At 33.3% G+C, this 25699-nt stretch overlaps 1 protein-coding gene across 6 annotated transcripts in view; it reads right to left on the bottom strand.

Annotated features, from left to right (window-relative positions):
• The window catches only part of LOC115564409 (uncharacterized), a 66094-nt gene extending 41309 nt beyond the window's left edge, over nt 1–24785 (bottom strand). For 3 of the 6 annotated variants that reach the window (XM_089256838.1, XM_089256831.1, XM_089256835.1), the window contains exons 1-3: nt 24500–24785; nt 22199–22836; nt 9503–9814 (exon numbers count right to left, since the gene is read on the bottom strand). In XM_089256838.1, the coding sequence (XP_089112964.1) occupies nt 9503–9814; nt 22199–22609 (723 nt within the window). In that variant the 5' untranslated portion in view covers nt 22610–22836; nt 24500–24785. Of the gene's footprint in view, nt 1–9502; nt 9815–22198; nt 22837–24493 lie in introns of all 6 variants that reach the window. The other 3 variants (XM_089256832.1, XM_089256833.1, XM_089256836.1) reach the window with 3 other exon arrangements.
• Nucleotides 24786–25699: the final 914 nt, after the last annotated feature.

Genomic DNA, 25699 nt, shown 5'->3' with positions numbered 1-25699 from the left:
TGACAAAAGCTGAATGCTACGAGACTCGATTGAAGGTGCATAATTAAAACTTGTGCAAATATTGCTCATAACTTGTCCATATATTGTTCATACTTGCTCGTACAGCAAAAGCGTATAGCCATATGAATGCCTCTGAAACTGTGTGCCAACTCCTCTAGTGAATGTGACAAAACCAAAATTTCAAACTTGAGTTAGATAAGCTCCATGACAAAAGCTGAATGCTACAAGACTCAATGTAAGGTACACCAATTCTAACGACTGAATAGTATGAATTCATTGCTCATGAAATAGAAGACATATTCATGATTTACAGAAATAGAAATGCTCTTAGTTTAATCTTCTAGCGAATTTATAGCAGAAGCTAAAAACTCGGAGACTGCATGACAGAAGCTGAATGATATGACACTCTATGGATAGTACATCTTTGAAACTTGTGGAAATATTGATCAGAATTTCATAAGGCATAGCCTTATGAATGATTAAGAAACTGTGCTCGACTCCTTTAGTGACTCCTTTTATTAACTATTTATCGATATCTATGAAACCTGAGGAAATATTAATATTATTTGCTTGAAACATGAATTACTGCTGCTGCATGACAAAAGCTGAATGCTACAAGACTCGAAGCAAGGTACATCAGTGCCAATGATTGAATGAAGCTTTTGGAATAATTTATCCTCATTGCTCACGAAATAGAAAACATAATCATAAACATAAATGCTCTTAATTTAGGTCTTCTAGCGAATTTAGAGGCAGAGGTTAAATGCGTGGAGACTGCATGACAGAAGCTGAATGATATAACACTCGACGGATGGTATTAAACTATCAGATCGTGATTATAACATTAAACTGCGTACATTTGTGTTTTAGAAGTTCAATTGAGCTATTATTAAGCCTACAAATTGTACTCCAACCAATTGTACTCCGTTTAAAGAAATAAAGTTTTTTTTTTAACAACTATAACGTAAAACATATTATTTTATACATTTTTTCATACATAATTTCCTCTGCTTTTCAGCATTCAAAACCTGAATTTACTGAATATATTAAATGAAATATATACATATGTGCTATACATTTCACATTTTATAATATTTTTGTTCATTAATATTTTGCTATGCAGCTTTTTTATTTTAGTTCGCTATTCTATTATCATTTGCCATTGAACATTTTCTAAGTGTTATCTATACGATATATATAATTAATTTGATTGTTATCACCCTTTCTCTTTTGCTACTGATTTTTTTATAGATTTTTAACGACATTTCTTAGGAAAGAATAAAACGTAGCTTGTGATAATATTAAAATTTTACACAATTTCGAATATTTTATCATTTTAAAATGTATTTTTATTTTCACAACACTTATGTAATTTATAATTATAAATTATATATGTCTCTTATGCTTTTCGACTTGTCATAAAATCTCCTTCATTTTAGCCTGACATCAAAACTAGTTTTATATAGCTCGTTTAAAGACTTGTTAAGATTCCTTAAGCATAATCACTTTCTTTACTGCATTAATTTATGAACAATCTCAGCTTTTTCATTAACTCTGCTACAATTATGATTTTATATAACATTGTCGAGTCAAGGTACGCTGTCTTTGATCTATTATTGTGTATGTTGTTATTAGCTCTGCTCTCATTTCCTGCACTTGGTATTTATTCATGGTCTTCCTTTCTCGTTTGCTCCATGCTGGTTAATTGATTAACTCACACACACACACACACACTCATACAGTCTATATAAAATATCATGGTCTCACAACAATTGTTGCCTTCCCCATTCTGGCAAACTGTGTGAGTGCATCTCTTATATGGTTGGTGCCTTTGCATGCCTTGTTAATAACTTCCTGCATACTTGGGCTCAGCCCAACTAATTAATCAAATAATCAAAAAAGCAACGGTAAAAGCCATTCACGCGATACCTTTTCGAGGCGACTCACTTGTGAACCCACCGATAGCCGCTAAAGTGCTTCCTTATTATTACTCATAGCGATTGATCGATCGATAAGGAGAACCATAAACAATTTCAAATTTGTCAGCCCAGAATAATATATATAAATATAAATATAAAATATATATACATATGTATAATGAAAACTTACGATCAACAAAAGTCAAGTCAAAAGCTTTATGCGCACTTACCTGGAAAGAGAAAATAAGTATGATTAAGTAAGATTGACAACTTAAGTTGTATTCAAATATTGGAATATCATAAAGTGATTTATATGGGAAAACGTATTAAATTAAATTGACTTCCCGATTGCCAGAACCAAGACCCGCGTCATAACTTAAAATATAGATAAAGTATATAGTATATATGTATATATGTCCAGTTGGACAATTAATTAAGTGTGAACAAAATGGCAAAATATAGGAGGCGCCTATGAATGACGCATACAAAGACACACACACACAGACATATGTGTATGTTGTATATATATATTACAAATAGAGGCCGGCGAACTTTGAAGGTCTTAATTGGGATGCAGCATTTCCGTCTGGGTTCATTTCATATGTAAGCTGTTATTAGCATTATCATAAAATTATCTGTCGATTACATATATGTACGTAAATATATATATATAGAAAACTGACGACTTTCATCTCTTCAGTTTGGGCTGCTGGGATGTCCGTGTGATCTTTTCTCCACTGACAACCGACAACTGCTGCTGGGGCCTGCAACACATTGACCCTGACTGAGTGTTAGGGTCGTCGCCTGACTGAGCGAGCCAGCGAGCGAGCACAGAGCGTGCCATTGTCTACATTTCAGTGGCGTCTGTAAATTGTCAGCTAATTGCAGACGATATGAAGTTGTGGGCATTATATTGATGGTGCGCTTGAAAGGCGGAAATTGATAGATACCCAGAGACTCGCTCTATAGAGTCAAATATACATACAGATGTACATATACATATATGATTTCAGTTGTCAGCCCACGCCTTGCTCATGAAAAAAACTAAAAAATCTAGCACCATAAAATACCTAAGTAATACCTATTGACAGATCTACATTTAAATTGTCACCTCAACCAAAAACTTGAATTCTTCTTTTTTTTTTCAATTCATTTCGTGTGCCTGACCAAATTTGGTTACTCGTTCTATATAAGGTTAAATATTTTTAGTGGCGTTGCGCGTGGCCAAAACTTGAGATCAACCGAAAATTTGCTTCAAGTTTTGGTCATATGGTTGACTTTGAATTCGTTTTGTTCGTTTTAAGATACTAGGCTATACCAAGATCTTATCTGTCAGCAGCTGCCTTATCTTATCTGTGTTACTAGATTGCAACACAGTTTGCTTGAGTTTGGTGTAAAATATGTGTTAATTACGTCAGCAAAAGAAATAAATTTCATTATGCAATTAAACGCTTTTGGGGCAGCTGTGGGCGGGTCAACCGGCAAACAATTAGCGTGCTTGCGGCAAGTGGGAGTTGAGGCCAGTTGCCAGTTGGCAGTTATGTAAACTCTTAAGTGATTAAGGTCAGACTGCTAATTAGAAGACCAATAAATGAAACTGGGTGAGCTTCGGTTAAGAGTTGAAGGTGTTATATGCACACACATGATATGGAGCGGCGACTTTGAAGTGCATTTGCCGTAGATTCTAACGAAGGGTGTGTCTGGCAATTGGGCAGCTGTGCACAGAACGTATAATGCATGAGGGAAATCTATTAAATGGGCAAGAATGCTATATTATTAGAGTATCGTTTGTGAAAAGATGGAAATTGTGAAGTACTCATTTGATTGCTGGATAAATAATTTTTGATGAGCTGTCTAAATGACGTAGTGCATTGAAAAAAATATCAAGAATAGGTTGGAATTCCATAACATTTAGTAGATGGTCGTCTAGTATTTCTTGGTGAAGATATAATAAATAATAATATTATAAAAAATATATACAAAAAGTTTGTTTGGTAAAAAAGTTGAAAAAACAAAATGAAAATGAATAAAAATATATAACATCAAAAATTATTTTTTAAAATTAAAAAATAACAACAAGAATGTGCCAAAAAAAAAAAAGAGAAACCAATATTGAAAAAAATTATAAATATTAAAAAATAAATAATCTACAAAAACATAAAGAAAAAATAAAATAAAAAGGAAAACATATTATAAATTAATAATTTAAAAATAAAATAAAAGGGACTAGACTAGAATATATATTATAAATATAAATATTAAATTTTAAATATAAATCTCAAAAATAATACCCAATTACAAAAACATATGAAAACATAACCTTCACAGAATTAAAAGCTGAAAATATTAAAAAAAAAAATAATAATAAAAATACCAACATTCAATTATATTAAAAAAATAATAAATGAAATGAATAAGAATTTTCACTGATAAGAAAGAAAATATTGATTTATTTATGCATCAAAATAGAATTTTAAAGCTCTTGAAGTTAACAATTTTACGCCACGTTAAAACTTTTCAACTGACGCTGCCAATTTTGGAATTCTTTTACCTAGTTTTTTCTTATTTTTAATTTAAATTAAATACTGACAATATTGGCAACATGTGGCTGGCCACATTTCAATACACGTTTGCCCAACGACAATTGACAATTGACAGACATTGAAATAAACGGAGTTAAGAGATTAAAAAAGTGAAAAAAAAAAAGGAAATACAACGGAGAGAAAAGAAATAATATTTGGATTGTATGCTGTGGAGTTGATATTTGGCATTGCAACTGTTCCATGTGGAACGAAAGTCAAACAATTGGACAGAGCTCGGCCACAAACAGAGAATGGCAAATGCCAAGCGAAAAACTGCAAACTGATGCCGAGTTGACATTTTCCTAAAGGGACAATTGCACATGGCATTGCAAAAAGCGGGAGAGAGAGAGAGAGTGAGAGAGAGAGAGAGAAAAAAAAGACAGAGGCTCGGCGGCGAGCCCATTGTTTCGCCTAGAGCAACAGCTGCCAGCCAGGCCAATTCCTGAATCCCTGGGCAGTCTTTGTCCTATAAACATTTTGATGCTGTTTAAATTTAACTTCCGCTCTGGCAATATTTTCCTTCACTTGATTTTAGTGCTGATTTATATGGTATGGCTTGGAATGGCACGGCCTGCGGCCATATATTGAATATCAAATATGATTTTTTTTTTATAAGACGCAACCAGCAAACGCACACAAAACCGAAGAAAAATTGCCCTGAATTGAATTTTATGTCGCAGCAGCAGCTTAGGCCCTGATTCTGATTCTGTTGCTGACTTCGACTCTTTCTCTCACTCTGTCTGTCCCTCTCCCTTCCTCTGTCTTACTCACGCTCTTTATCTTTTTCACTTTTTTACTGCACTTTACTTGGCGTAACAATAAATTGCCTTTTATATATACATAGATTCTGCGGCTGCATTATGTATGACTACCATGAGATAAACGAGTGTATATATATGTATGTACAGATATATATTAATATATATACATATGTATATATTCTCTTTGTGGCTTTGCCATTTATGTTATTAATGCGGCGCATACCTTGCGGCTGCCTTTGTCTGGCCCAGGAACCTGTTTGCCCAGGAGGCATTGCTGCCTATTCTGTGAGTGTGTGTGTTGGTTTTTTTTTTTTTGTATATATTTATTTTATATATATCTGATGCCCTTTCAGTGGTTAATATTATATACGTGACGTAAGGTAAAGATTATATATAAGCTTAAATTTTTTTTTTCGCTACAATATCTGTACAATTTATATACAAAAATATTATAGGTTAAATAGATAGTATTCTACTTAAGAATTTTAAATGCTTATACTAATTCTAATACTAAGAATTCATTTTTTTTTTCAGGTAAACACATGTATTTGTATACTAGAGAGAATATGGCTACGTAAGTTTTTGCTAAATGAATTTAAATATATAAAATATATAAAAACAAAAATTTTTGTTCTTGTTTTTTTATTTAATTGAAATTATTTTAGCCCTATATAATCCCAAATAGAATAAATACTTGTCTAATTCTAATCCAATATTCAAGTCAAAAGTTAACAAAAAAAAAAAAAAAAAAAAAATTAAAAAATAAATAAATAAATACTAGAAAAGTTTACTTAAAAAAAAAAAACTGAATAAGAAGATCTAAAAAAATGTCTGGCCTGGAAGTGTACCTAATATTCGTGAAGACCCATCATTTATATTTAAAATTTTACGCCTGAGATTCAAAGTTTATAGCCGAATATACATATATATTATGTATAAAATATTTATTGTTGATTGATATCGCCTAGGCATTTTGATGTAGGCAAAACGCGTGCAGCGCGAAATTTCATTAAAATATTCTAGCGGCCCATGTATTAAACAGATTTTATAATTAATAGCTTTATAAAGGCTTTTGATACATTATAATTAAAATAAAAATATATGTAAAACTCAGTCTCTTGTCTTGGGAGTGAGAGAGAGCAATCAATGAGGTCTATCTGCTGCTGTTCAATAGGCTTTGTCTAGGTCGACGACTAGCGGCTTTTAGCCTTTAATTGTTATTCTATTGATGTGGTTTTTAGTGTTCTTCTTTGTCGCAGAAGGCCTAATATATTCTTTTGTTATTGATAAATGTGGCCAGCTAAAATGCAGAGTCTAATTTGTGAGATGCTAAAGGAATGTTAATCGTTAACATTTTGTCAAATTGATTTCAAATTGTATGTTAAGTGAAGGAAGAGCTTTTCCTATACGGATATACTTTTGAATTAACTGTATATATTTAAATTTGATTGCCATTCGCTCTCATATCATTTGCTAACCATAAACTCATTAAGACAGTAGCCAATTGGCAGCGACCGCTCTCTAACCACTTTACGCCGTAAAAAATCGACTGCAATTTGCATTATTTTTGCTTGCATATCTGATTTCGTTTCGACTGTCCAATAAAGTGGAAAGTCTATGAGCGCAGAGGTTACTCTACTACTTCAAATTTGCAGGCTTTCAGGTTGAGCTCGTCAACTTTATTTCAAAATGAAATTGAAAATTATAGTGTGCGATCAGTTGGTATTTTTTCTTCTTCTTCTTCTTCGTCTGCCGCTGATGCTCTTTATGTGTGAAGCGGGCTAGGTAGGTACACGCATACATACAGACATGTAGATAGGTGTAGCTTTATAGCTTACAACTGTAAACCGGTTCAGCGTTTGGCTGCGCATGCGCCGGAAAACCTGTCCGGCGATTCGCTCTGCCCGCAAGACAATGCGCTGGTAGAGCACAGCGGCGCACAACAACAGCCTCAATGGCGCATCAATTATGTTAATGAAGCTTTAAATGTGTCTTGATATTGAAAAACTTACTGCTACAGGTTTTTCACAAAAAAAATATAAATGAAAGAAGAGTATATACATAATGAAGAAAAACGTTGGCCGGCTGCAGCTGAGCCGGTTTTTTCAAATGAAAAATGTCAATCGTGACATTATATAAGAATGAAAAAAAAAAAGAGTCTAAAGAGCAATTTGCATTTGGCGACCTTTCACACACACATTTGAATCGCTTCCACACCCTCGCACCGTGTCACATTCAGTTTTTATTTTTCAGTTTTCATTTGTAACTTGGCTAACGAGCTTTTGTTTTGTATTTTAGCAACGGGAACGGCTCTGCGCTGCCTCTGACCCTGAGCTGATTCAGTCAATAGTTTATGGCCAACACGTAGCTGACTTACATGCACATGCACATGCGCCATATTTCTTCTGGCTGGCATTTTAAGTCGGCCCAAATGAGCGTATTTGTAAGGATTTATCCCTAATCATGCCGGCTGCACACACAATTTGTTGCTGTTTTTTTTCTTTTTCAATGTCATGTAGAATGCTTGCGCCACATTCTTTTTATTGAGTAATTTATGATGCATTCGGCGTATGGTAAAGGCATTTGCCTTGTATATGTATAGGGTTAACTTGGCTTTGATTTTACTGTGAACCTCTTGAAAATGGAAATTCAGGGTATATGATTATTATTGAAAAACTATGTAATAAGCTAATACTGACTTTAGGAATTATATATATATATATATATATATATATATATAATTTTTTTTTTTTTTGTCTAAGAAACAATTATTTCTGTTTGTGTATTTGGTTCTATGTGTGAACCCATTGCTCTAGTAATTTTATATTCACACGCGCCCAGAAATTCTGTTGCATATCATCAATAAGTTTTTTCATTTCCATGAAATTTATTAAAATCTATATAGAGTATTAGTTACCTGTATATGCTGTGCACATTCTGAGAAACTGATTTACTAAATTTAAACTAGATAGCAATAGCTACAGATAGGCAAAACCTAACTATAAGCCTTCTACTCTTGAAATGCCCATTTCGATTGCCCTCAAAATTAGAATAAATACAACGCACAGTGGGCTAGGTATCTTTCAGTCAAGTACTCCCGACATTCTTTAATATATATTTTATAATATCTGATATTTCTCTCTATATCCCTTAACTTCAATCATTGAAGATCTTAAATCAGAAAACCTTAGCAAACTCTCATTAAAAAGTTCAAAGGTTCATAAAATTTTAATTATAATTTATGGGTATAAATATCTGTTACCAAAATGTCTTAAAAATTACTTTCAAAATTCAGTTAATGCAACTATCATACTCCTTACTTCATCCATTAAAGATCTTAAATCAGAGAGCCTTACCAAACTCTCATAAAAACGTTCATAAGCAAATGTTAAAAATTTTAATTATAAATAATATATTATAATAAGTAATAATATTACCAAAATATCTTGAGAGTAGCTATCAAAGTTTACACTTGCATTACCTTTACGCTCTGGTATTTCAAGTATTTATTTATCTAACACAAAGCTCAACATGCCTCGTTAACATAAGTTGCTTTTTGGGGCCACAGACTCAACCGCGAGTTTGCCTTGCTCGAGTCGATGGCTGACTGGGGGGCTGGCATTTGGTTGCAATGAGTTTTATGTTTACGATTATGATTATTAAAAGCATTTTTCTTATTCATTGCATTTAATGCAACGCTGAGCTTTGGCAGCGCTTGACTGTGCTGGGATTGCGATGCAAATAGTTGGATATATAAATGGGGTTGGTGGAATGCATAGGGGGGGAATCGTTGCAGGGTTGTTGTAGGGTGGCTTACACTATGGCAAGGGCAAAGTTGCGTGATATTTGCGATTAAAAAAAGCCAGGCAAAAAATATAAAAAATAAAACTATATAAACCATGACGCTTTAGGAAAAAAGTCAAATAAGCGAAGTTCATACCGAAAACCATAAGACAAAATATAAATAAAATATATATATATATTTTTTAATATTGAAAAATATTTGGGAAAAAAAGAAGTTTCAATATATTTTTGAAATAAAAATAAAAATAATCGAGGCGAATAGTTTCGACTACAAAATATATAAATGAATATTTGGTAAAAAAAATAATTCCCATAGCAATCTTAAAGATAACCGAAACCAATATCTATCGTATATATGCATATAGTATAGCCATAACCATGCCAAAGAAAACTATGTAGTTAACTATAGATCTTTTTGCATATGTATATAGCGTACCATATCGGGCCTGAAGTACACCTGTTGCGTATACATGGAACTTTTCAGTGAGGACGTCTTATCCGGGAATAATATGCATTTCCCTGGCATTGTTCCTCTGCCTGTGCCTGTGTCACCATTAATTGTTGTAGTTGTTGTTCCTAATTGTGTTGTTGTTGTTGTTGCTGTTGTAATGTTGTTTGCTGTCAGGTGATGATGGCCAACGCCCACATCTGTTTTCTGTGCTGTCAAACTGCTCGTCGAGTTGACTTTGGAGGCGTGCGATAGGCGTTTCATATGCGTCCACATCTGATGCCATGGCGCCGCATCTTTCTATATATATTTCATTGTTTTTATTTATTTTTTTGTTCGTTTGTTGGTGGGATGTTTGTTGGCCACACACAAGACGTAGCGTGGTTTGTTCGTATATGTATAGTTCAGTGTATATGTAGTTTAGTCGGTTGGGTTGAGAGTGTACGAAAAAATAGAAATAAATACAATTTTATTTTAATTGAATGCGGCCAATTATTGGGAGTTTTCAAAACTATAATATTATGGAGTATTTTGAATTTGTAATTAAAATTAATAAAAAGGTTTGTCTAATTATGTAAAAGTATTTTGAGTAGTTTTAAAAATGCACTTTGGTATAATATATAAACATTTTTTGTTGTTGTAAATTTTAGAATAATATATTTCGTAGCGCTTAAAATAGATTTGGCGTAGTTCAACTTACATATTGTTTTATATTTAACAAGAATGTGTTAATTTGCTGATAAATCATGATCTTTGAACTGTTGAAATATATACTATATATAAGAGACAGTAAATATTGTTTATGAGCTAAATAAATGTTTTATTTCTGTTTAGTTGTCAGGCTAGTGAACCCCGAGCACAATACAACTGCACGCACTTAGCACATGGCACGCACTTAACACCCTAACACATACAAGCATTAAGCATACACACCCACACACACACCCCCAAAGTACAGCCCCCATTTCTTAGATATTATGATGTCATGCAGTCGGCTCTTAACAATTCACAATCCACCCAACCAAAGCCAACAGCGTAAGCGATTTAAATTTCATACGCGTATAGTACAATTTGTATACTCGCTTACGCAGTTGAAAGAGAGAGTATATTGGTTTCATACAATGTTCGACTTGCTTAAGGTGTTCGAACCTTTCTGTTGAAGTGCCAGCTAAGATAAAAATATGTTGTATATATATCCCTGATTTCCCCTTTAATAAACTATAAACACAATCCTATAGTAAATTATCACTCAGCCATTTGTTATTTAATAATTAATATTATTATTATTCATTATATATTTTTTGGTGTGAATAAGTATTATGCAGTTGGTAATACCCGACTGCAACATTTTGCTTGTTTTACTTAGTACCTACGCGTATGGGGGCAGTATGATGTCAACTTTATAGACTTGCTTTCATAGAGCTTTATTTTTAGTATTATTATTTTTTATTCTCTTTTCGTTTCGGTTTAAGATAACGCTAGCATTGCAATAGACGCCGGCCTCTTGATAAGGCAAATATTTTTGTGTAATTTCTCGAGCAATTCACTTGACTAACTCGATTTACTGGAATATTTCTGACAATTTGTTGAGGTAGTCATTCTATTTTTGTAATTAATACGAAATCTCTAATAGAATGAGGTGAACGATGGTGAATCATTGATTGATTGAAAAATTAATTATATTTATTGTTTCATTTTGCTGAATATTTAGTTTTAAAGTGGTACAAAATTATATTTGAAAGAATTTCTTCGAAGTATTACTAATTTATTTTTAGTTTTTACTAATTATAAAAATTGAATTATTTATTTGAGGATTCAAACGTATTAATTAGTTGATTTTCAATGTTTTTGCTTTTTTTCTATATTTGTTTATTATAAATTTTTGACTTTAAATATATTTTTTTAGTTATGAAACTTTTTGCAATTTTGCAAATTTTTAATAAAATATTTTTTTACTACAATTATTTCACAAAGAAATAAAAACAAATATCTTAAAATTATTTTGTAATGAGTCTCTTTTTTTTATTGGTTTTATATAATTCATAGCTTGAAATATTTTATTTCATGTATAAAAATCTTCCAAGTCTCATATATTTATTATTATAAAAAAAAAATAAATAAATAAAAAGCTGTCGCTGCTTATATATATTTTTGCACATATTTCCCGTTTAAATAAAACAGCTAAGCTCAATTAGCCTGTCATGACAAGCAAGCACACAAATACACATACATATACTATACAAACACGCATATGTGCACCTAGTGCACGGTAGCTGTGGCCAAGGCTAAGCCAAGCATAGCACATGCATCTGTTTTACACAATGGACGCCCCTCGCATCATAATATTCAAAGCTCATATTCCACAAAGCCCAAACCCCAATGCGGTCAGCAATGCATTTAAAAGTCATGCCCTTGTCGCTAAATGAGTCTATGGCATTTTGGGGGTCTCAAAACGTCCAGAGAGAGGGGGAGAAAGGCGTAAATATGTAGGTGAAAGATTGAATGAGTAACATGGGTGTATGTGCCCCTCCCCCGCTCTGCAACAGCAGCGTAACGCGCTAAACAAATGAAAATGATTTCCGTTCGTCATGCAAACAGTTGTGCAGCACGCCCCGCCCCTGCCCTCTGCCCACGCCCTTGTAGCCAAAAAAACAAAAAAAAAAAAAAGGCAACACGCTGCCATTTGGCAAGTGCAGCAAACGGAAGCAATGAAAATGGGCACAACAATTGCCCCGACTGTGTGTGTGTGTGTGTTTCGTTATTACCATGACCCACGTCGCCCTCCACTGCAACTGCATTTGTGTATGTATATTTTTTTCTTAATTCATAAACAATTCATTAAAACGGGAAATGGCAATTAATGCATGTATACGATATATCATAAAATTATATACAAGAGGTAACTGTTTGAAAGCGTATGACTAATATGTATATACCCTGTAGATTATATCAATTATGCTTCTTGATTAGATAAGACTTGCAAATAGTTGTTGTCGTATATATTTCTTTGAGGATTTTATTCATAACGGGAGTAGCTACTGCAAAGGAAAATTTAAATGTATATATATATATATTATTTTTTCTTAATTTTTCCTATTTAATATAAATGAAACTGGAGTCTATGCTCTAATAGTAAAGAAAATATATTTAGAAGCGAAAACATATTATTTATTAATTTTTTTTGTTATTTATTTTTACCTTTATTAAAAATTAATCTGTCTCCAATTAAACATTTTTCTTTCTGATATAATTGTTTTCTGTTATCAATTACATCAGCTTCATCTGCTTCTATATTATACCCTATTTTAGCACTTATTAAATGGGTATATGCATAACTACAGGGCATGCACAACATGTGGATGCAGGAAGTTTGTCATGCGAGGCAGCTGAAGGAGGTCAGTTCCCAGTTCGCATATTAAAGATCTCAAATATGTTTCATTAAAGGCAGCCATGCAGCCAGGCTGTCAGGCAGAGGCCCCCCACAAAGCAGGCAGGTTGCTGTTTAGCTATAATGCGATGTGAATCAAATGCTAACCGAGTTACTCACGCATCCACTCACATCTCCCACCACACACACACACACACACAATGAATGCTGATTGCAATGCGAACGTCTCAGCTCTTCCTCTTGAGCAGCAGGTTGCCTTGATTTTACTTTAGCGTCGCGTCTTGTCTTGTTATTTTATTTTTATTTTTCATGCCATGGCTCGTTTAGCGCAACAGACTAGGGGCAGGAGGGGGCATGCATGCGCAAGTGCAGGGCGCTTAACTCAATTGCATGTTGTATGCAACAATTCGTTGCAGCTTCTCGCACTGCAACAACAAACTAGATACAAACAACAACAACAATAGCAACAAAAATAGCAACAGCAACAGCAACAACATCTGCCAGTTGGCATGCAACATGTTGATGTAATATGCTAATTTTGATGCTGTGCCATCCATTGTCTCGAGTTTTTCCATAGAAATTTGCTAATGTCGAAGTCGAAGTTAAAGCTGAGAAAGACAAGGCAGACAGTTTGAGGCAGCACTTGAAAGAAAACTTGAATAAATTTGGAAAGGTTGCTTGATATTGTGTGAAGATCAATAAAAATGCATAAGACGGGCTTGGACTGGCAAAGGGAGCGGAGCTACGCGAAAAAAAAAGAAAAAGTCAAAGAGTTGCATACAAGATGCACTAGATAGATACATAAATACACTATATACTTATATGATTTATAGAGTTTAAATATAATTTATATATAGTTTATATATATAAATGTCATATACAGTCAAGACTATATACTTATATGATTTATAGAGTCTAAATATAATTTATATAGTTTTTATATATAAATGTCATATATAGTCAAGGGAATATTTCTCTCTACGATTTCTGTACTCAGTACCGAGCTTTCTATATATCATCATATCTTCCAGTATGATGCCCATTCCTTTTTATAATTTGTTGACCTCATGGTTTTACTACTTTTTCTCCCTCTCTCTCACACCCTCTCGCTCTCTCATATATTTTTTGAGGCCAGCCCTTTCACACTTTACTTAACGCACAAGTGTGTTGCTGCCCACACTCTTGATCAATTTCACCCAATTTACATGTTGCCATATTAAAATTAACACACTGCTCTACTTAGGGCCTGCTGCTTGCTGCCCACCAAATGCAATCTATCAAAGTGCATTAAAAATAAAAATTGGCCCCAGCTACAGCTGGATGCACGTTTCACTTCGTTTCGGTGTTGGTGGTTTTTTTCTGTCTTTTTTTTTTTTAATGGGTCAAAGTCTGACCGAACCGCTTAATTGTGATATATCACTTTGCTCCGAGAACATCAGCATTATATGTGTTATATATATCACATACGCATATAAAAAATGAAACTACATGAGGCACACAGAAAACTTCAAAATTTTTGCCGCAAATCTTTGCCAAGATATAGAAAACTTCAATTCAATTCAATATGTAAATGAAAAATATTTTTTCTTTAAGTTGGGAATTTTTCGCGTATAATATTTATGAAATATATATATGAAATATGAATATAAAAATGAATATTTTCTAAACTTTTTATGTTTAAGATGTCTATATGTATTATTATTTACAATCTGATGCATAAATAAAATAAATAAGATGTCTATATGTATTATTATTTACAATCTGATGCATAAATAAAATAAATATAATAAGATTTCTTTTGAAAATAATAATATAATTACTTCAAATTCATATACATATATCTTCGATGATGATAATTAAAATCTATACAGAAATTATTTTGTCATCAACATATTATTTGATTATTATTATCGCAGATCTGATTTCCTTATCGATATGAACCCTGCATCTCCGCTCACTTCAGCTTAACGGATTGGCTTTGTTTTTGTGCCAAGCACTTAACCCACATTTTCCACATAGTTTCCCTTGCAGTTGATATGCTCCAGCCGCCGCCCCTCATGCTGTGCCCCACCCCCCTCCCACTTCAATGACCGCCCTGGCCCACCCCTAATGTTCAAAGCATGCCAAAAACAAAAAAAAAAAAAAAAGAGAAGAAGAAAAAATTGCACTACCGAGTGCCATTTGGTGGAGCTGCGAGTGGAAATTCCCTTGCGTAACCGCCTCGACCTGAACCAGGAACTTGAGCCTCTGATGATTCTGGCTGTTGCTGTTTTCGGTTCTACAATTGAGCCTATGTAGTGCCGCCCGTTATTTGCATTAAGCCGAGCCATTTATTTGTATATTTTATTGTGGCGCATATTTTCCGCTAAAGTTTTTCCCGTCTGCCTCAGTTCGTTTTGTTTCGCTTTATGAATGAAAACATTTTCGTTTGTGGGGTTTTCTTTCGGTTTTGTTTTTTCTTTTTCGTTGTTGTTTGTTGCGAGGGGGTTGCATGATTTTCTAGGAACGTACACACGCACATACATATATATTTATATATGTATATAGCTACATTTGTTGGCTCATTTTTATTTTTACGCATTTCTTGCGTGTCGTTCTCTCTGTCTGTCTGTTTGTCTTGACGTTTAGAGCTAGGCCAGGCTAATGGGTCGCAGTCGGGGAAACGTAGAGGCTCTACAACGCCTCGCTCTAATTTTTTTTTTTTGCTTTTCTTTTTTGACTTTGCAGATAAGCAGCTAGTGCGTGTGTGCGTGTGTGTGGAGGTGTGTGCGTGTGTGTGTGTGTGGGTGTGTTTGCCCACTTGTGCCCCTTGTTTATTCAACGATTTTCGATGCGTGCTTGACGGCAATTCGGACTCAAATTACCCGGTTGCACTTTTTCCCTTAACCCTAAAATTTATTTGATTTTCTATTTATTTACCTAGACGTCGTATATTTTTTTTCTTGTTGTTCTTGTTGTTGTTGTCGCTGCTGTCATTTTAGCTATGCGTATCACCGGGAGAGTGAGTTTAGTGTTACAGTTATTTTTGGTGTTTCTATTTATGAGCTAATTTATGGGCTCATAATTGTTCCTTGCGGAGAAAACAAGTGATTCGATCAAGGCAGGCGGCATATATTTTGGATAATTGCTAAGTGATGCATATAATGGAGCTTATAATTATGTTTTATGATAATAAATAAAATTACTTTATATAAATTCTATGGGTTTCTCTTCAATCTTTTCAGTTTTCAATTGTATTTGATTTATGTAGAACTTGTTTGATGCTCGAATGTTTGATAGAAAGAATGAAATAAAATTAAATTAAATGTTTTTTAAAATTATTTTATTTATTTATTTTTTTTAAAAAATCTATAAGCATTTCACTTTTTCTAAGTATAAATACACATATATTTTTTAAATATATAAATATTTAATTTGTTAATAATTTATTAATACATTAAACATATATTAAAACTAAAAAATAATAATTTAATAATTTAGTAATACTATTCTAAAATTTATAAAAATTCTCTCACAAATACTGTAAAATACTTATAGCAAACAACTGTAATATTTATTGTTTACACTTTCAGTAAACTTTGTTGGTTTTCAAGCTCTAAAATCTTATTATAAATTACAAAATACTATAAGTTAATTGCCTGACTCGAGCACATTTGCGTTTTATATATTCTTAGAAACAATTGGGAGGCAAATAATAAAATTCATTTCAAAAAACCTATTTTTAGCCTCAGCTGATCTCTTCCTGCCTTTGAGCGATTTCTTGTTCAATTTTATGACCCGAAATTTCGAAGATTTTGGCGTTTGCTTTATTTTCGAGTGCTTTGTTGATCTAAATGAAAAATTCGTAGAGAATTAAATAAGTGAAATGATAATAAACAGCTTAAGAGCCTACGAATTGTCATTTGCTCTCTCGTTCTCGCTCTATCTCTATCTCTATCTTTCTCTAAATACGCGATCAGCAGCTTTTGCACTTTCGTCCCCATATCTTCCGCTCTCCCTCGCTAGCAGCCAATGAAGAGGCCTCTGTGTGCATTCAGCCGTGTGAGAAACATTTTTCATTTTAAATATATTTATTTTATTTTATTTTGTTCATTCATTTTAATTTGTTGCAAAAGCACTGAAAATGTAACAACGCCAATATGAATATTTGCTGTGTTCTAAATGTAGTTGCTGCCTGTCGTTGTTGTTGTTTGCTGTTGTTGTCGTTGTTGTTGTTGGTGCTTTACCGTCAAATTGAAACGCGCAGCACAAAATAAATTGACATTGAACGTAAAATTTATTGAAATTGTTTACGTGGGACCTGCAATTGTTTTGCGGTGTTATTGTTGTTATTGTTGTTCCTGTTTTCTATTTTGTTCTTATTTTTATTCTGTTGCCGTGGGTCGTTTTGAAAATGTTTGGTATCTAGAATTTATGACATTTCACAGAGTGTACTCATAATTTAATTTATTTTCACAAATAGTAGAATATGACGTCAGCAACTACATAAAATATGTATATATTCATAAAAAGTTTTGGGCAGTTCAATTGTTTATGCTTGCTTATTTGATATATGTACTTTCAAGATACTTGATATAGTTAGAGCTTTCTAATGGCAGTAATATACTTGCATATTGTATAAGGATTACATATATTCCAAAGACATTTTACGCCAGAGAAGCTTGCATACAACTTTTATATAGAAAAGCAACCAAAGCAATTCTACTCCAAAAAAAAAAAAAAACCTTAAAACAATTTCTTTTCTTTTTTTTGTGTTTTTTTTTTTTACATTTCACCCAACACACACAGACAACCTTCCGCATTTCTCCCACATACCGTTGGATGTTTTCTGCTCCAGATACGCGACTTGAGCCCTTTGGCAACTGCACTCGAGTGCAGCGAGGCTTGGCCATAGCAGCATAGCAGAGACCTGGCCAAAACGCCTCTGCCGGACAATGTGCTGCAATGTCCGTGTACATTGGGCCAACTATGTGTTATATCTGACGAAAGTCCGGCCATATGGTGAGCGGGCACGTACCAAGTTTTTCCCTCGATTTTCTAGTCGAGATTTTTTGCTGTTTACTTTCCATTTGTGAGCGAGCGAGCGCGCAAGCTCTCTCTATCTCTCCTTCTCTGTGCTCGACTGAGTTGCCCTGGCGCTTCCTACTCATAACTTTGGTGCGCTGTCTGTCTGTCTGTCAGTCCAGCATGTCTCTGGTTACAATTTTGCTGGTGTTTTGCTTTGTGTTTTTTTTTTTTTTTGCTAGCTGTTTGCTTTATGCTTTTTCCTCGTTGGCTTTGCTCATATTTCTGACGCGGTCACTAACGGGGCACAAAACTTTGAGGGCCAATGGCTTTTTAAGTGTGACTAATTATGAACTCGTCTTAATGTCTTAAGCACTTGAAGCGTTAGGCCGTTGCGGTTCGATGAACTCCACCCATACCTTGGCAGGCAGCAGTGCCTGGACAATGCACCAGCAAATGTGCAGCATTGATTTTATGTCCCCGTCAAAAGTCTTTCGGGCGTTGTCAAAGAAGAAAAAAAAGAACCAAACTATATGAAATAAGAAAACTTGGCTTAAAGCAAATTGGCAAAGAAAGAGTGAGAAAGCAAAAAGAGAATGTTGCACAAGCAAATTTATCGACCTTCGGCATTCGCCTGTCAATGTGCTCAGCCTCCGTTTGCCAGTCGAAATGTATTGACAACAACTGCGCAAATATTTGGCAACATTTTGTTGCAACGTTGCGGAAACTGCGGAAATTATGCAGACAATTTGCAACCAGACACAAGTTCTACATTCAATTTGTTGCCCCGCCAATGCTAAACGAACAGAGCAGGGAGCATATCAGCAAATACTTGGCTTGGCTTGGCTTGCTCTACTTGAGAGCTCTCAGGTAATCAGTCAATTTTGTTGGCTAAACTTTGGCTTGGAGCCAAAGTGAATCGAAAAAGGCTAACGAATTCAGCATTCAGCAGGTCAAAAACTTATGTGGCCCAAACAGAATTGCATTGCTAAGCATTCAAATTATGTAATACCACAATGGGCGAGTACTTAAAGAGATTGGCTTAGCAAGGCAAAGCAAAGAAAAACATAGAAGAAAGAAGAGATGGGACAGCAAAGAGGGAGGGAGAGAGAGAGAAAGAGAGACAGGGAAAATAGAGATAGAAAACTGATAGTTAGATATTTTGGAACCAAAGGACAGAGATGGAAGAACAGATAGGTACTGAAATAAAGAAAGGAACATAGACAGGGGAACAGAGAGAAAAGAGTTCAACAATTGGTAAATTTCCGAAAAATTTAAAGTTTGCGCTCTATATAAACTCCGTTTGTTTTTTGATGGTTCCCTTAAAAGCTTTATTTCTATTTAGAGTATCATGTAGATAATAATAATAATAATAATAATAATATATTAAATAATATAATATAAATAACAGATTTTGATGTCCGTAAAGCTCTTCAAAATTTTGTATATTCCATTTAGTTTGATGAATAGAAAGGTAAACCGGAAAAGCCCTGTATTCACCCTATTCAGCTTTCCCTCTTTTTGAATATAGGCCCCACATTTCAATGAATTCAATATATTAATTTATATCTATAATTGAATATCCATGGTTTCCATTTAATTTACTTGTCATGCTAAGTTCGACTGTGTACCTAGAAAGTCTATGTTTTTCATTAATTCACATTCATTCAGGTATATAATATTCCATGGAAAACAGCCTAAAGCAAAGCTTCTGCTTCCGCCACGTTTATTTACTGTGCGTGTTGAACTTTTTGGTTAAGCATAGAAGGCCCATCGATCATGTAATCGCAAACGATTCGTCTTCGAGCCGTGTTTACCCAGCATAGATATATACATAGATACATAGATAGATAGCGATAGTGCGTATCTTAAGACCGTATCTTTTGCAATTCATTATCTTAGTTTCTTGTGGCGCAGAGCCGCCTAAGCAAACAAAACATGGCTAGCTACCTGGCCAAGTTTATATGTTACCTGTTTTCGGCCAAGTTGACATAGGGCTGGTGTTGTTGAAAATATGGAAATGAACAGGACAACCAGAGTACAAAAAGCTTTAAAAGACATACGAACAAGCAGAGCTTAAAGAGCTTATGCTACATAGATGATGAGAGCACAATGCCAACGGCTCAGATAATAGGCACAGTTCAGATAAAATCCGACAGATAAGAGTGCTAACAAAATAATAACAAAATAAAAAGCATTTACATACATACATACATATCTGCACAGTACAGCTACAAATAGCATGGGAAAATGAAGTTGGTTTCTGGCCATTAGTGAAATGCTGTCAAGAGCTGGTCAGGCACAGGGCCAGAAAGTAAATGTGAACATGGCTTATTCGGTTTAGCAGCGACAATGAATGTGAATACACTCGCATTATGTTTCTGGTTCTGTTTCTGTTTCTGTTTATTTTGTTTTTTTTTTCCACGGCTAATTTGCCACATCCAAAATGACATTTATTGCCGTCTGGAGGATTGACAGAGAGCCAAAATTAAAGTTTTATGTTTTGATTCTGACTTCTGACAAATTTAAAGCTACAAGAAAATCTTTCCTCTGGTTACATTAAACTAAATTTTGAATTGAAATATAAAAGCAAAATTAAACCTTTAATTAACTAAAATAAATGTAAAATATAAAAGCTAGCACAATCTCTTTTTTTTTTTTTTGTGTTCTAAAATTTTCCAATTTATTCAATAATTAAAAAATTAATATTTAAATAAATTAATAAATTTTAAAGATATATTCTCTCTTTCATATTTATGAATCTTTAAATTATATTATCAAAATAATTAAACAAATTCTGATTTAAATCTAAGGCAAATTCAACTAGATTTCAATTTAAATCGAACTCAAAGCAAATTCACTGGTGAGCCAAGGCATTTAAAATAAATCGAAAGTTACTTTCAAATTAAATTGCTCCGCATAAAAGACAGCTGTTTGGCTAGAAACCGAACCCAGTTTAGATTTGTCAACAACTGTCATAGCGAGCGGACAAATGGCTGAATGACTCAGCGGCATTACTGAATTTTAAATACCAAATTGACTGAGATCTTTGCTTGATCTGTGGTTGTAGAATTCAAGTTTTATAGCCTGCAAATGAGCCAACGGATCCATGAGGCGTTTCAATCGGGAACAAAAAGCATTTGCGTCACAGAAGTATAGCTCCTTCATGATTATATTAAATATTTATACGCATATATATTATATCTATTCCATGTACTATGGCAGTCATGCGATGAACACATTTGACCTAATGAAACTATAGCTATTGGATTTAATGCCCATGAATATATTATGTAAATAATATCAGTGAATAGATGAATGAGTGAAAACAAGAAGAATTTATTTAGGTAATATACATATAATGGCATGTAACAAAAATTTAAAAATGTGCTAATAGCTCAAAGATAATATATAAAAAATATTAGCCTAAAATCAATTCCGGTTGGATAAGATTATCTCATTATATCAGAGAAGCTTTTTCAGCAAATTCTTCTTTAGCGCTTCGCTTTAAATAACTCCTGTGATTGTCGTTGAGGTAAGCCTCTTTTCCTATTCTCCAAAAGTCAAGTTTTGGAGTTATTAAAACCCAACGATCCAGTAAAAGTTCTTATACTTCAACATATTTCGCTTATATTTACGAATTGCTTATTTATATAAGCAGTCCTAAGAAATAATGTAAAATATTTACTCTTTCTTGATAAACCTCTTTATTTCATTGGTAATATCATATGCACTTAGAGTTACTTTACTTAGTGTTTCTTTGCCAACATATTTTACTAACAATTTCTTATAAATCTATTTTATTCTCAAGACTTAATCAATCAAATATGTATATATATCTTAAGTATATATATTTATATCCCTTAAATTATAATCAATAAAATATCTTTTATATTAAATTCTATATAGTATAGACTACCTGTTTCATTAGCTCCATGTTTTAATATAAAACTCTGTTGACACCTCTTCAATTAAGTTTCATATCAATTGGCTGATCGATAAAGTTTATCTGCAGCACTTCAGGCATTGGCTGCTGCTGCGTTTGGCTGCCCACTTAAGAAACCCATTGATTTAATTCCCAATCTTGAGAGACTTAAGGACTTGTCTTAGTGGCTTACCTACCTCTGCAATCATGCTACGACTTTGCCCCTATATCATGCCAGACATTATAATCTTTTCATTTTCACATCACTAAATCCAACCTTGATGGAAACTTAATTGTAATTTATATATATGTATGTATATATATCTTAGTGTGTGTGTATTGGAAGGTGGCTTGGACTTGGACTCACCTTTGGATCCAATATGCTGCGCTCCAGGCTATCCTCACGATTCATGGTTGTCGCTGTGCTGCCTGTGCCGCTGCTGCTGCCACCTCCGCCGCCCCCCTGACTGCTGCGCTGGCTGCTGCGTTCGCGTTCCCGTTCCTGCTGCTCCAGACGCAGACGAGCCCGCTCTACACGCGCCAGCGTCGGACTGTCCAGTATGGAGGGCGCTCGGGATGGTGGACGCGAATTGTTAGACGTTGTCGTATGCAATTGCTGCAGTTGATGTTGCAGTTGCTGCTGTTGTTGCTGCTGCTGTTGCAGCGTTTCCAGCGTGGCGCTGTTGTTGGACGATGTCGAGCCCGGCGTGGGCGTGGCCGAGGAGGATGAGTTGGTCATCGTTGCCGTCGATGTGGTCGATGTGGTGTGCATCAGCATGCTTTTGCTGGTTGTTGTTGTTGTTATTTTGTTCCTATTTTCTCTTCACAAATTATTTTCAAGGGGCGTTTTGAGGCGCGTAGATTGGGATTTGTTGAGAGCGTTCTCTTTGCTGCACTTTGATCGTTATATATATGTATAAGTGTATAGATGAATATATATGGGTTATAGAACTGCAGTTGATTATTCACGCACTTTTTGTATATTTAATTTTATTTAACTGTGTGCTAGAAGTTTGAAAAGATAATAATTATTTGATTATTTATTACGAAATTCACTTTTGAGTTTTATGCAAGAGGTTACTTATAAAGCTGATTGTTATTAGTGCCAGAAAGTATATTTATGTATATACATACATATGTATATGTATGTACATAAAATTAATTAATTTCAAATTATTGCAAATTGTTTATGCATATCTTTCTTATTATTGGCAGCATTTTTTTTACAATATTTTTTGAGTCAATTATCAATCGACTTTAATTTGGTTTATTGTTGTATGATTAAAAAAAAAAAATATATAATTTTTTACTAATTTCATTTAAATATTTTCTGATGATTTTTATTTTCTTGCCTGATTTCCCATTTTTCTTGTTTTGTGCGAGAGCTGCTAAGTAATTTCTTTATCCTACTCATTCATTTTATATATTTTTATATATTTATTTTATAAATATTTCATTATATTCCTATTAATATGTAGATTTTAATCAAAATATGTGATAACAGCATTTTAGGCAGTTTTCTCATAAGGAAAAATAAAAACAGATCCCTAAGCAATAAATACACATCTATAAGCTTAAATACAATTCTTTTATTTTTTTAATAATCAAACCAAGTGTTTTATAAAATATTTATCATTCTGATATTTAAGAAAATAATGAGATATTACGAAAAATTGTATTTATATTTGGTTCTAAAAATTATTATTTTTTTTTAATCATTTGCTGTATAATTTCGTTTAAAAATTAGATATGAGAAAAGTAAGTTTGAAGTAAGTTTTTAAGTGTATTTTTATTTTTTATATAGACTAAAAAATTATTTTAAAATTTTACTAAACTTACAATATTTAATCTTTCGGTGAAATATATATAATTTTCAAAAAAATCTATGTAAATGCCCTTTGTATAATATATTGAGGAAACAACTAAAAAAATATTATAACAATGTTTTCTCATGATAAGAATTGTTTTTCTTTATGTAAAACATTTTTTTTTTTTTGTATCCCTTAGCAAAGAAAATTATATCTATATCAAATATGTATATATGTTTCCCTCTATATGGATCTTTAATCCTTGATTCCATTGCAATTCAGCACCTTCAGCTGACCGCTGCACACAAACACACACACACATGCACAATAACTTGTGAATCTGTCGTCGTGCAACACTTGCAGCAGCAGCAGCAGCAGCAGCAGCCAATTGAATGGCCAATTTCTGGTTATTATTTTTAGGTGGGGAGCGAGTCGCAAAGAAATAAGAAAATAAATGCAAAAACAACAAACTAAACTGAAACAACGAAAATCGAGCAAAACAAATGCAATGGCCAATAATTTTCACAAAACTGGTTTCTCGCCCAAGTTGCCCAAGTGTTGCAGGTAGTTTTTACTTTCGCACAAAACAAGAAAATGGTTAAGGCAACAACAAACAACACTAAAAGATACAAATGTATCTGGCAGTGCGTTCGAGCCAATTTCTTGTGCATAATTCTTTGATTTGTTTATTATGTTGATTTGTCATCGCTGGGCTTATTATTTATTTAGTTGGCGCGTTTCTTTGGCATGTCAAACACGTTTTGTATGTGTTGTCATATTTCCGCTGACCAATTTCATTCTCTTCGCCATATGCGTATAGTATATACATACGTATATATTTAGTAACTGACTACACATACATTATTTGTTTGCTTTGATTTATTTGTGAATTGATTTGGCTGTTCGTTGAATGCCGCGTCGCATTTCTTCGCGTTGCGATTGAAAAAACCAATTTTGAATGGATTTGGCAAAATTTTATTTTCAATGCTCTGTGTGTGTGTTTGTTTGTTTGCTCTTGCTTTTTGGCACGCCAAGCAAACGCGCGACCGTCGTCGAGCCGTTAACCGTTTCGAACTGCGTTTAGCGAACTGCGAACTGTTCACGCCAGCTGCCCGTCGTTGACTGAGCACGCAACTAAAACTGGTTTGCGGCCGAATCTCTTTCGGCATGCCATGCATCGGCATGCGGCTGCCGTTCGAACATGTTCGCGTTTGCGGTTGTATCTCAAATTGAAATTTCCCAGTATTTGATTGCAATGTTGACTATTTTACTTTACCGCTTTTTTTTTAAATATATAAAATATACGCATTTTTGTTATGAGAGCTTAAATGAAACATTATTTCACATGGTTTTTAGTAATATTTAGCATTCCTCTAAATGGCTATAAAATATATCACACTAAAGTACAGTTTATCATAAAAAAAGAATGCAATATATTTTAATATTAAAGTAAAATATATTTTATTAAAAATATAAAGTGGATAAATTTAAATTCTCTCACAAAAACCTGGAATGTAATTTTATATTTATACAATTAATTACTATAATAATTTAACTAAATTTAATCCTAAAAAAAAAAAAAAAAAAAAAAAAAAAAAAATAATAATAATAATAATAATAATAATAATAATAATAATAATAATAATAATAATAATAATAATAATAATAATAATAATAATAATAATAATAATAATAATAATAATAATAATAATAATAATAATAATAATAATAATAATAATAATAATAATAATAATAATAATAATAATAATAATAATAATAATAATAATAATAATAATGAAAAAACGAGTCAAAAAACGAGAATACTCATTGACGACTCAAATGTAGTCAGATTAATTTTCCGACTTGCGACGCTCCCAGCAATAAACTCGATTTGCTACGCCCCCAATTGCAAGTCTATATAAGATGTCTCCTTTGAACTACTGTAAACTGCAGTAAATCCAGTTTTATTAATCTCAGCTCAGCTCAGGTCACGTATAAATATATTCCATATTTTAACTTTTCATGGTTTCATAGTAGGCAAATCGGGACATCTTGATGCA

This window comes from Drosophila navojoa, chromosome 3 (genome assembly GCF_054131105.1).
Source record: "Drosophila navojoa isolate 15081-1374.11 chromosome 3, UAZ_NAV_1.0, whole genome shotgun sequence".
In the NCBI taxonomy this organism is placed as follows: domain Eukaryota; kingdom Metazoa; phylum Arthropoda; class Insecta; order Diptera; family Drosophilidae; genus Drosophila; species Drosophila navojoa.
The sequence above is the reverse complement of the archived record's forward strand: the minus strand, read 5'-3'. Positions and strand labels throughout refer to the sequence as shown.